We start from the raw sequence: 12,464 nt of genomic DNA, 5'->3' as shown, positions 1-12,464 counted from the left end.
GGAGAGCGTGTTTATGCAGTCTTCCGGAACAGCTTGTGCTCACATGCATGGTTCAGTGTTGCTGGCCTCAAAGTGAGCACAGAAGGTATTTAGCTCATCTGATAGGCTCACGTCACTGGACAGCTCGCAGCTGGGTTTCCCTTTGTAATCAGTGATAGTTTGCAAGCCCTGCCACATACAACGAGCGTCAGAGCTGGTGCAGTGGGACTCGATCTTGGTCCTGTATTGATGCTTTGCCTTTTTTATTTTATTTTACCCCCCCTTTTCTCCCCAATTTTGTGGTATCTAATTGTTAGTAGTTACTATCTTGTCTCATCACTACAACTCCCGTACGGGCTCGGGACAGACGAAGGTCGAAAGCCATGCGTCCTCCGAAACACAACCCAACCAAGTCTCCAACCAAGTGTCGGAGGAAACACTGTGCACCTGGTGACCTGATTAGCGTGCTCTGCGCCCGGCCCGCCACAGGAGTCGCTAGTGCGCGATGAGACAAGGATATCCCTACCGGCCAAACCCTCCCTAACCCTGATGACGCTAGACCAATTGTGAATCGCCCCATGGACATCCCGGTCGCTCCCGGCTGCGACAGAGCCTGGGCTCGAACCCAGAGTCTCTGGTGGCACAGCTAGCACTGCGATGCAGTGCCTTAGACCACGATGCTTTGCCTTTTTGATGGTTCGTTGGAGGGCAACTCAAGCCCTTAGCTCAGTGCGTATGTTGCCTGTAACTCATGGCTTCTGGTTAGGATATATACAGTGGGGAGAACAAGTATTTGATACACTGCCGATTTTGCAGGTTTCCCTACTTACAAAGCTTGTCTATAATTTTTATCATAGGTACACTTCAACTGTGAGAGATGGAATCCAGAAAAATCCTGAAAATCACATTGTATGATTTTTAAGTAATTAATTTGCATTTTATTGCATGACATAAGTATTTGATACATCAGAAAAGCAGAACTTAATATTTGGTAGAAAAACCTTTGTTTGCAATTACAGAGATCATACGTTTCCTGTAGTTCTTGACCAGGTTTGCACACACTGCAGCAGGGATTCTGGCCCACTCCTCCATACAGACCTTCTCCAGATCCTTCAGGTTTCGGGGCTGTCGCTGGGCAATACGGACTTTCAGCTCCCTCCAAAGATGTTCTATTGGGTTCAGGTCTGGAGACTGGCTTGGCCACTCCAGGACCTTGAGATGCTTCTTACGGAGCCACTCCTTAGTTGCCCTGGCTGTGTGTTTCGGGTCTTTGTCATGCTGGAAGACCCAGCCACGACCCATCTTCAATGCTCTTACTGAGGGAAGGAGGTTGTTGGCCAAGAACTTGCGATACATGGCCCCATCCATCCTGCCTCAATACGGTGCAGTCGTCCTGTCCCCTTTGCAGAAAAGCATGCCCAAAGAATGATGTTTCCACCTCCATGCTTCACGGTTGGGATGGTGTTCTCGCCAAACACGGCGAGTGGAGTTTAGACCAAAAAGCTCTAATTTTGTCTCATCAGACCACATTACCTTCTCCCATTCCTCCTCTGGATCATCCAGATGGTCATTGGCAAATTTCAGACGGTCCTGGACATGCGCTGGCTTGAGCAGGGGGACCCTGCGTGCGCTGTACGATTTTAATCCATGACGGCGTAGTGTGTTATTAATGGTTTTCTTTGAGACTGTGGTCCCAGCTCTCTTCAGGTCATTGACCAGGTCCTGCTGTGTAGTTCTGGGCTGGTCCCTCACCTTCCTCATGATCATTGATGCCCCACGAGGTGAGATCTTGCATGGAGCCCCAGACCGAGGGTGATTGACCGTCATCTTGAACCTCTTCCATTTTCTAATAATTGTTGCCTTCTCACCAAGCTGCTTGCCTATTGTCCTGTAGCCAATCCCAGCCTTGTGCAGGTCTAAAAGGAGGACTTTTCACCTCTAGTTGCACAGGTGACATGCAGGTAGAAATTAGGTACAACGGTTTTCAGTTTTTCTGCATTAAAGTCACCGGCCACTAGGAGCGCCACCTCTGGGTGAGTATTTTCTTGTTTACTTATACAGCTCATTGAGTGCGGTCTTAGTGCCACATCATTTTTTGTTGGTAAATAGACACCTACGAAAATATAGATGGTAAACACTATGGTTTACAGTTCATCATGAGTTATTCTAACTCAGGCGAGCAGAACCTCGAACCTGTCATGTGCCTTTTTCTGAGGAGAGGCTTCTGTCTGGCCACTCTAACATTAAGGTCTGATTGATGGAGTGCTGCAGTGATGGTTGTCCTTCCAAACTTCTTACATTTAATAATGGTGGAGGCCACTGTGTTGTTGGGGACTTTCAATCCTCAACATAATGCTGTCGTCTCGGAGCTCTACGGACAATTCCTTCGACCTCATGGCTTGGTTTTTGCTCTGTCAACTGTGGGACCTTATACAGACAGGTGTGTGCCTATCAAGTTGTAGAAACAGCTCAAGGATGATAAATTGAAACAAGATGCACCTGAGCTCAATTTCGAGTCTCATAGCAAAGGGTCTGAATACTTATGTAAATAAGCTATTTATGTTTTTATTTTTAATAAATGTGCAAAGATTTCTCTACGTCATTGTAGATTGCTGAGTTTTTTTGTTTTTTTTAAATCCATTTTAGAATAAGGCTGTAACGTAACAAAAGGTGGAAAAAGTCAAGGGATCTGAATACTTTGCGGAGGCACTGTATATTTACCAAATCCTTGTTCAGCCAAGACTCAGATACATTGGGTATTACAGTTCTTCAGATCACGTTCACAGGATAGTCTCGAACGGAGCTCATCCGGTTTATTCTCCAGTGATTGCACGTTTGCCAATAGAACGGAGTGTAGGGGTAATTTATCCACTCGTCGACATGGTCTCGTCAGGTATTCCCCACGCCGGCCTCTATAGTGTTGGAGATTTGGGCTAATCAGCATGTATTTATCCTCCGACTCATTGAAGTAGAAGTTCTCGTCCAAATTGAGGTTAGTGATAGCTGTTCTGATGTCCAGACACTATTTTCAGTCATAGGAAACGATGGCAGAAACATTATGGGCAGGAGCCCATAAAATGTCCCCTATTCTCTCCCGCGCCATGTTTGCGTGTGTGTGTGTGTGTGTGTGTCCCATGTATTGAGAGGAGATGGAATGAAAGGAATAGGGACTAAATGCATTTTGATCAACATTGAGGGAACATGACTTCCCTAGGACCAGTAAAAGTGTGTAAACATTTGTGTAAGTACATGCGTGTTCATACATGGTCGCGTGCATCATGGTGTTGGTAAGCTAGTGGCCCCAGTGATACAGTGGTGATTGGGTCAGTATGGGCAGACCTGCCCAGCATGGCACAGAGCAGGAAGTAGGGCAAGGGAGAATATATGGCTGCTACACATTTCCCCCGATCTCCTGGGCTACATGACGCTCTGATGGAGAGGTGGTGAGGAGGTGGCAGGGGGTGTGGGAACATGTGTTTGGGCAGGGGGTGAAAGTGTGTATTTTGTGTGTATGTATGTTTGTGTGTGTGTGTGTGTACCAGTAGGGAACAGCTCCAGAGAGATACAGGACCATACTGCCACACTGCAGCAACCGTCTCCAGCCAAGCGCTAAAAGATGACATCACCAGCTCCAGGGAACTGTGTGTGTTTGTGTGCTCAGAGGGAAACTGTGACACTGTTAAAAAAATTGGCTTAATCAAAACATCTCTGAGCAGGAACAGACCCAATGGAACAAACAGACCCGTTTTCAGACTGTCCCTTTCCTTCCTAGATTTAAACCCAGCTGCATAGTCAACGAATCCCATCCCATCACTTCACCTGAGCCTCTGCATCCAGGCAACTGCTTGACGTCCGCGGCCGTAATCAAATGATTTACCAACAATTGAAAAACAAAATTAAATGCGCCTGCAACAATTTGATGTCGGGTGGAAATGAATAACCACTGTGAATTGGATCAGATGGCTCCCAGAAGATACTGAAAGCTCTCCCTTCTTCAAAACCAGATGGGCTTTATTGAATTTAGTCCTAACTTCATAGGATCCACAGAGCATAATACACACTGCAAGATACACTCTTTACAAGTAACCTATGACATTCAACACATTTTAGCGAACCCACAGTACTGTTAATAGCGGTTCCCAAACGTTCAACCCAAGCTTGAACAGTAACCCACTGGACCATTTGGTCCTAACCAGCCATTTTTGAAACACTGGTGTAAAGCACAGACTCACATATTGCACTGATTGCAAGTGGCTCTGGATAAGAGCTTCTACTAAATGACTAAAATGCAAATGTGACAGTGGTGATGTGTGGTTGTCTCACCTAGCTGTCTTAAGATGAATGCACTAACTGTAAGTCACTCTGGATAAGAGCGTCTGCTAAATGACTCAAATGTTAAAGTGGAACTGACAGCGTTTTAGCAACATGAAATTAAAATTGTTCAAATACACACCCAGGAAGACTTTTTTTAAATATTTTTTTTTTACATTTTATGACAAGCGAGCACTTAGATATGGTAATTTTCAACTTTTCATAAATTCATTGAATGTTTGGGACTGATGTATAGTCAGTCATTTCTGAATAAATAAAACATCTGTCTTGTCCAGGACCAGAGTTTACGCAGACCGGTGCACCCTAACCAATCAGAGCTACAGTAGGCCTAAATAAGCCATTTGCCACACGGGCCCTGCCATCATTCACCTTGAACTGGACTGTGTGTTTACAGGCAGCAGCAACAGCACGACTTTAGATCTTTAGAACGCATTCGCCAAAAGCCCCAAAATACACCTGAATGGATTTCTCCTCTTACATTTAGACATTTCACAGTCCTATTGATCAAACAACCATAAAAAGGTAGGCTCTCTTCCCCTCATTTGCCTATGCACATCAACAACAAGATCAACAAATAATGCTAGCCAGAGCGAGATAAGCTCAAATCTAACTAGAGAAAATTAGATAAACCCTCAAACTTTTTAAGCTAGTTGGCCGTCAAAATTGCATTGAAACAATGGGGAATAGTAGCCTGCTCATCCTTCCGCAGCTTCCCTGTTTTTGGAACTTGCCTTCCTGGCAGCCAATTTGATCGATGCCAAATACATTTGATTGACAACCAGTGCTTGACTTGGACTGAAATAGGTGCCAGTACTCATTTTTGGTGCTGGTACTGTTTAGATTTAGGTGCAGGAGCTCCACAATACTTTTGAGCTAATATTCTATAGAGATGCAGGAGCTCAAGCAGTAGAACATTTGAGGTGTCGGTACTCAGCTCCAGTGAGCTCCTGCCCAAGTCATGCACGGTTGACAACTAACAGATAGGCTAACTGTGGATAACAGTCATTCAAGTTCAGCATCGGTAGCTAGCAAAGCAATTCACAATTCTTGCTAGCTAACCAATTCTGGAGCCCTGTCAGAGTGAACACCAGGTTATTGGTCAACTCTCTGACCAAAGCCCTTCTCCCTCGATTGCTCAGTTTAGCCGGGCGGCCAATTCTAGGAAGAGTCTAGGTGGGTCCAAACTTCTTCCATTTAAGAATGATGGCCTCTGTTTTCTTGGGGACCTTCAATGCTGCAGAAATATTTTGGTACCCAGATCTGTGCCTCGACACAATCCTTTCTCTGAGTTCTACGGACAATTCCTTCGACCTCATGGCTTGGTTTTTGCTCGGACATGCTCTGTCAACTGTGGGACCTTATATAGACAGGTGTGTGCCTTTCCAAATCATGTCCAATCATTTGAATTTACCACAGCTGAACTCCAATCAAGCTGTAAAAACATCTCGAGGATGATCAATGTACACAGGATGCACCTGAGCTCAATTTCGAGTCTCATAGCAAAGGGTCTGAATACATATGTAAATAAGGTATTTCTGTTTTTATTTGAATACATTTGGAAACATTTCTAAAAACCTGTTTTTGCTTTGTCATTATGGGGTATTGTGTGTAGATTGATAAGGACAATTTTTTATTTAATCCATTTTAGAATGAGGCTGTAACGTAACAAAATGTGGAAAAATCAAGGGGTCTGAATACTTTCCGAATGCACTGTATATTAATCATGCTTTGAACTGCATCCATCTATTCTGCCAACAATGCCTTTATGTAAGTTATGACATTTTGAGTCAAATAAAACCCTATTTCTAAAACCTCTTATAAAGTTGCTTTTGAAGCATAAACTGGGAATTTGATATTTTTTCTACTGATATTTGTTTCATATCTGCAAAGTTGTTAAAACCCTGTAAGTTCCACTTGAATGTAAATGTACATATTGCAGCAGTCTCACCTCTTTGAGGCAGCCCATGAAGTTGTTGCTGACAGGAGACCCAGGCAGGTCGGCGGTGCTGGGGCTTCCACCCACGTAGAAGAAGTCATCGGAGCCCAGCATGGTGTAGTCCTCCTGGGTATACCCCGTGGTCGTCAGGATACCGTCAACTGATATCGTCACCTAGACAACGGGAAGAACCAGGAAGGAGAAAGTCCACTCATGACCATCTTGGGTTTTGGGGGAGAAAGGAGGGTACGGGGGTCAGGGTGTAGGCAGAGGTTTATGCTCAGGTTAATCTAACAGGGACTAGGTTTTTGTCTCGATATTGTGTCTTAGTAATGCTCGCTAGTGTAATGACTTCAAGTGTGTGGCCCAGTCCCACAACCTGGACCATGTCATTGGATTCATCTGTGTTTCTGTCATGTACGTCAACTCTTACGCTCAACCAGGGCAGATAAAGAAAATATTCCCACTGACATATTTTCTTTAACTTTGATGCAAGTTAGTAAATGAGGTTTCTTTGGGGATTTGGCATTTGGTTAGACTTGAAGGGTTAGTAGGATGCCAACAACACCAAGGATAAATTGATTGTGCTCGTTTTAGTTTGAGTTGATATCTGGATAGTGGAGACATTAACAAGCATGCAAAAAAAGGGATGTGCTGCTAATTCTACATATGAACAAGCCATGAGTATCATAGCCATGTTGTAGTTAGTTATCTTCTTAATAACAAGATGAGTTGAGTGAATGGGGTGCTAACACAAAGCAAGGTCTAACCTCTAAGTCAGCTGGATGGAACATGCCAAAGCCCAATCACTACACAATCAGACCACACCAAAAGCCATGAGAGGGGGGGTTATCTAGGGAGGTGTAGCATCAGAATCACTTCTATAAACATTCACCACACACAAATGACAGCGTGAATGGCAGGTGAGTTAAGTGTTAGTTAGGCAGGTTATTGGGAAAGCAAGGGATGAGGATAGTGTGAGATCGAAGGGAAGGATGGAGAAGTTTAGGCATGCCATGCGCCACTGTGTACTGGAAACAACTGTCAGAGCTCCCATTGGTGTACTTTTGGGTTTTCTTTCCTCTTTTTTTGTAGTTGTAGTTGTGGAAAGCTTCTGGCAGTTTGGTCGACAGTCATCGGCCAAAACATAGGGAATGCAAAGGAGGTTTTAGTCAAACAGTAAGCCCTAAAGAAAGACTTGATTTGGAGGGCTTTGGAATAAGAGAGGGAGAAGTTGTAGAAAGGAAAGCAGAAGAGGAGAGAAGCTAGTGTGAGAAAAAGAAAGATGAACGATAGAATCAAATCATGAACGATGGAGGGAGAGAATCCAATATAAAGAAAGCCAAGAAATACCAACCCCATTTCCACGTTTTTTTGACAATGGTGTCTAGAATGAAGAGTCAAAGAAAAAGGAAGAGGGGAAGGAAGGAAGGAGCACACAGCAAACCCCAAAAAAAGGAAAATTGGAATGATATCTACCAGACAATGGAGTTTGTTTACCATAGCGTGTCCAATGCCTGATTGCTTTGAGGAAAAGGGGGAAGAAAGGAAATTAAATAGTGAACAGAGGGGTTGTTAATAAAAAAATAAAAAAATAAAAAAATTAATAAACAATGATGAAGAGTTAAGGTGTTGTTAGTACAATAGCTGGTTAGGCAACAGTTAGTAGGACAATGACTCATTCCATGAGTGGTTAGTTCTGATTTTCTACAAAAGCTTGTTCTCGGGGAAAAGAGAGAGAGAGAGAGGGTGATTGAGGGAGAGACAGAGAGAAAGAGAGAAATAATTAAGAAAAATAAATAGAGCGATAAAGTGGGTATAAGAGAAAAAGGGAAATATTTTATGGCATAGAGCTCAATTTGAAATCCAGAGTATTCCATAGGTAGAGGGATGAACCTTGAGTTGACCTTGATGAAGTGATGACATAACATACATACTTACATAGAATATCAACCTGGTTTAGATTCCAAAGAGCTGCTCGACTTTCCCATGAGATAATGCTCCTTTAAAAGAAACACCCTTCCCAGATTGCGTAATTAGCTGTATGGAATGTAACTAGCTAGACTTCATACAGCACCTTCACAAAGCATCCATTTCAGCTTTGAGCTTTCTCCTAAACTGAGTAGAGATCAGATTAAAAACACTACTATAGTAGCAATATGAAAACGTTTCCAATGAAATGTCAGAGACAACATTTGGCATTATTGTATTTGACAAAAAATATAAATATAATTTGTAATATATTAGTAGAACTTAAGGAAAACCATTACTACAATTCCTTACATAGTTGAAATCCTAGTCTATCTTTTGCCCCCTTGCCTAGAGCCAGAACCCACCCTCCATCAACTCTCACTGAGGATGTGGAAGGGAACAGGACCTTGACTATTAGAATATTTTGTATTGTGGGTTTGTGGGCGATTTTACAGCTAAACAGAGATCAGTCTGGGGTAAACAGGAGTCGTCGTGGTTGGCTGAAGCTTCTCCCTGCCAGCACCCACAATAAGACGGGGCCGAGGAGAGGGGAGAGAGAGAGGATTGTAGGGGTGGACCAAAGAAACAGTGGACCGAAGAAAACCAGACCGGAAATTGGTGTTCTTGGAATTCAGAAAATATGGAGAAAATTAATAGGGGAAAGTAGGTCAAAGTAGGCATGAAATAAACCATGTCTTTAGGAAATAGTAAGTCAATGGGGTTAAAAATAGACGAAATTAAAAACAACTGTAAAAATTCTTGTGAACGGACCAAAAAAACTACAAGAACAGGAGAATGTATAACGCAATAAAAATATATATTTGGGAACTGTCAAATCTATTTAAGACGAACAAAATATATGGGTCTTCTACCTATCCTACAGTATCAGTTGACCTGAATGTCCTGAATATATCTGCATGTTTGCACACGTTATGTGTCAGCACCACAGTGCTGTCCACTCTCACCCTCCCTAGCCACTATTACCTGTCTCAGGTTGCGCGTGACCTTGACGTCGTGCCAGGTGTTGTCGTTGAACTTCCCGTTGACGGGCTCCACGATGGCCTCGAAGGCCCCTGACCCCAGGTTGATGACCAGGCTCACCGCCCCGTCCTTCAGGGCCAGGTTGACGTAGTCGGCCGACTTCCCCGTGTGGAGGATCAGGCCGTTGCGCTGCCACGTCTTGAAGGAGAGCGTGATCTCGTCGCTGCTGCTCTGGATGGGGTTCTGGGACAGGTCGTAGCAGAAGTACTCGGAGCCGCGGAACGTGGCCACGTTCTCCTCCCGTGCTGCAATGGAGAACAGACAGCGGAGAACAGGTGTTTAGAACCCAATGATAAAGAGAAACCAAAGAGAAAAAGGAGAGAGAGGTTAGAACCTAATATAGAACGCACAACTGAGAACCGAGAGTATTATTATTTGAACGAAGACTCTCCAGATACCTAGGACATTTAACGATGTACTCAAGACACAGTAAAAGCACCACCAGCACACACTTAGGGAGGTACATGAAAAAGGACCATTACAGACACCAATAACACTGAGGAGATATGGGATAGACTGGGTCTCAGGGCAGTGTGACCATCAAATATAATTGGAGAGTGTCATGCACAGCTATTGTCAAACATCATCAGAAGCCTAATCTCACCACTTGAATTGGTATTTCTTATGAAATGGCAGGCCTGTTATGCTTTAAATTCGATAAAAGGTAGGAGAGAGAAAAGGAGCGAGAGGAGCGAGAGTGAGAGCAGCAAGAGAGAGGGAGTGAGAGAGAGAGAGAGAGAGAGAGAGGGGAAGAATGTGAGAATGTGTGTGTGAGAGAGAACGAGAGAGAGAGACTAGAGGAGAGGAGAGAAGGCATCACTGCCTTTGCAGCTGAGAGAAAGAAAAAAAGAAAGCGAGAGGGAAAGACAGAGGACAGAGAGAGAGATTGATACAAAAGGAAAGAGAGACAGGACAGGAGAGAGTGAAGGGAGTGAAACGCGGCGATAAAGACAGAGGACAGAGAGAGAAAGAATAAAACAAAAGAAAAGAGAGAGAGAGTGAAAGGCTAGCGAGAATGAAATAAATAGGGTGGGGAGGAGGGAAGAGAAGGGAAGGGGGGGGGGGAAGAGTGCAGTCGGGCACTTATCTGTGAGATCATCTTCAATTAGCTCTCTGTCTGCTAAGTGAAGAGAAGCTGGGGAGTGTGTGGGTTTAGCCAAGGCCAGGCGGAATTTATCAGAGCCAGCCCGTGCTTGCTGTCTCCGGCTCTGGGCTACAACATGTGCTCTGCATACTCAATAAGGCCCCGGTCGACACAAAATGGCTTCCGTCTTTCATCCTCTGAATACAGCGGCTACAGCGTCTTCAGGCCTCATTCCCTCAAAAGGAATCCATTCCACAGTGAAAATGGCACTTTCACCTATGCATTATGTGTGAGGTCTGGTAATATGAAGGCATAGCTCAGGTCCAGAGCTGCTTAGGGCAGGTCCAGGAGAGCGTCCTTTGACCTCACCATAGGTTAACTATCAGGTCGAGCCAGAGTGAACCTTCACATTTACCTTAAGCACACGTTCCTGTATTCATTAGACCTGGTTCAAATCTACCGTGCTTGGTTAAGCTTGACGTTTGAGGACTGTCCACTGGTTCTAGTGTACTAGGCAAACTAAAACCAATGCAACTCGAGTCTCCAAAAGTATTTGATAAATGTATTTACCAGACGTCTGATGTGCACATTGGACGCTCTAACCGTATGGCCTTCTATGAATGTTGAAGCAGGGATGTTGACAAGAGAAAACCACTACATCATGAGTTACAGTGGCATTCCTCCAGCTGCTACGCGGCAGCAAACTCTTCCAGTACTTATCTTAATTCACAGAGTAAATACACCATTGTGTTAGACATGGCACTTTGGCACACCGATTTGGCACCAAACAATAAACAACATCCATTATTAAAATGTACCCTCCTCGAGGCTACATCCAGTATCTTGTGATGGGTGCAGCAACACGCTACTCTGGAGAAAAAGGGACGTTGTCACTTGCATTCAAATAATGTAGAAACATACACTTGCACCAGTTGGTTCAAAGCTATTATATCAACGGTCCACCTGCCTTAACCAATCACAAACTGATTAGCCAAGCAAACACTACCCACAATCTTATCTCCAGGTCGGCCAGGTAACCTGACATCACAGATACCACCGCACCTCCTAACGCCTCTCCTGATAGGTTCCTGTGATCAATGATTCATTAACGCAGGTATTGTTTTAACTAAAGACTGGGCCAGACCAGATGTTAGAGCTCATCCATTACCTCCATACTGCTCAATACTTAATGAGCAGAGCAGGGGGGAACCACCCGGAGCAAAGAGGCTGTCTCCACTACTGAGAGGTAGGGAAGGGACAGAAAGACAGGGGAGACAGGGATACCAGCTTGGGTAATACACACTGAGGGTGATAAAGTCTGGGTTTATGCGAGACACAGTCTGGGATTATATGAGGGAGGGAGGTTAGTTGAGACAGTCTGGGGTTATGTAAGTGAGGGAGTTGAGTTGGAACATAGTCTGGGGTTATGTGAGGGAGGGAGGTGAGTTGAGACAGTCTGGGGTTATGTGAGGGAGGGAGGCGAGTTGGAACATAGTCTGGGTTTATGTGAGGGAGGGAGGTGAGTTGAAACATAGTCTGGGTTTATGTGAGGGAGGCGAGTTGGAACATAGTCTGGGGTTATGTGAGGGAGGGAGGCGAGTTGGAACATAGTCTGGGGTTATGTGAGGGAGGGAGGCGAGTTGGAACATAGTCTGGGTTTATGTGAGGGAGGGAGGCGAGTTGGAACATAGTCTGGGGTTATGTGAGGGAGGGAGGCGAGTTGGAACATAGTCTGGGGTTATGTGAGGGAGGGAGGCGAGTTGGAACATAGTCTGGGGTTATGTGAGGGAGGGAGGCGAGTTGGAACATAGTCTGGGGTCATGTGAGGGAGGGAGGTGAGTTGGAACATAGTCTGGGTTTATATGAGGAAGGGAGGCGAGTTGGAACATAGTCTGGGGTTATGTGAGGGAGGGAGGCGAGTTGGAACATAGTCTGGGGTTATGTGAGGGAGGGAGGCGAGTTGGAACATAGTCTGGGTTTATGTGAGGGAGGGAGGCGAGTTGGAACATAGTCTGGGTTTATGTGAGGGAGGGAGGTGTGCTGTACTGTAGAGATACATACTAGTTTAGGGAATACATTGCAGAATTTATTCGGACTAGGGAACACACTGATTTGGTTGGA

General features: G+C 44.7%; 1 protein-coding gene across 27 annotated transcripts in view; it reads right to left on the bottom strand.

Moving 5' to 3' along the window:
- The window catches only part of nrxn3a (neurexin 3a), a 430,411-nt gene that overhangs the window by 323,584 nt on the left and 94,363 nt on the right, over nucleotides 1-12,464 (bottom strand). For 23 of the 27 annotated variants that reach the window (XR_016488898.1, XR_016488894.1, XR_016488895.1 and 20 more), the window contains exons 5-6: nucleotides 9,203-9,504; nucleotides 6,260-6,421 (exon numbers count right to left, since the gene is read on the bottom strand). Coding sequence is in view for 18 of the 27 variants with exons in the window: in XM_090210796.1 (XP_090066922.1) it covers nucleotides 6,260-6,421; nucleotides 9,203-9,504 (464 nt within the window). In the remaining 9 variants the exon portion in view is untranslated. Of the gene's footprint in view, nucleotides 1-6,259; nucleotides 6,422-7,747; nucleotides 7,832-9,202; nucleotides 9,505-12,464 lie in introns of those variants that run through there. The other 4 variants (XR_016488902.1, XM_090210811.1, XM_090210812.1 and 1 more) reach the window with 1 other exon arrangement.

This window comes from Oncorhynchus mykiss, chromosome 19 (genome assembly GCF_057628025.1).
Source record: "Oncorhynchus mykiss isolate SJ-2025 chromosome 19, ASM5762802v1, whole genome shotgun sequence".
Taxonomy (NCBI): domain Eukaryota; kingdom Metazoa; phylum Chordata; class Actinopteri; order Salmoniformes; family Salmonidae; genus Oncorhynchus; species Oncorhynchus mykiss.
This window is presented reverse-complemented; position numbering and strand designations above follow the sequence as displayed.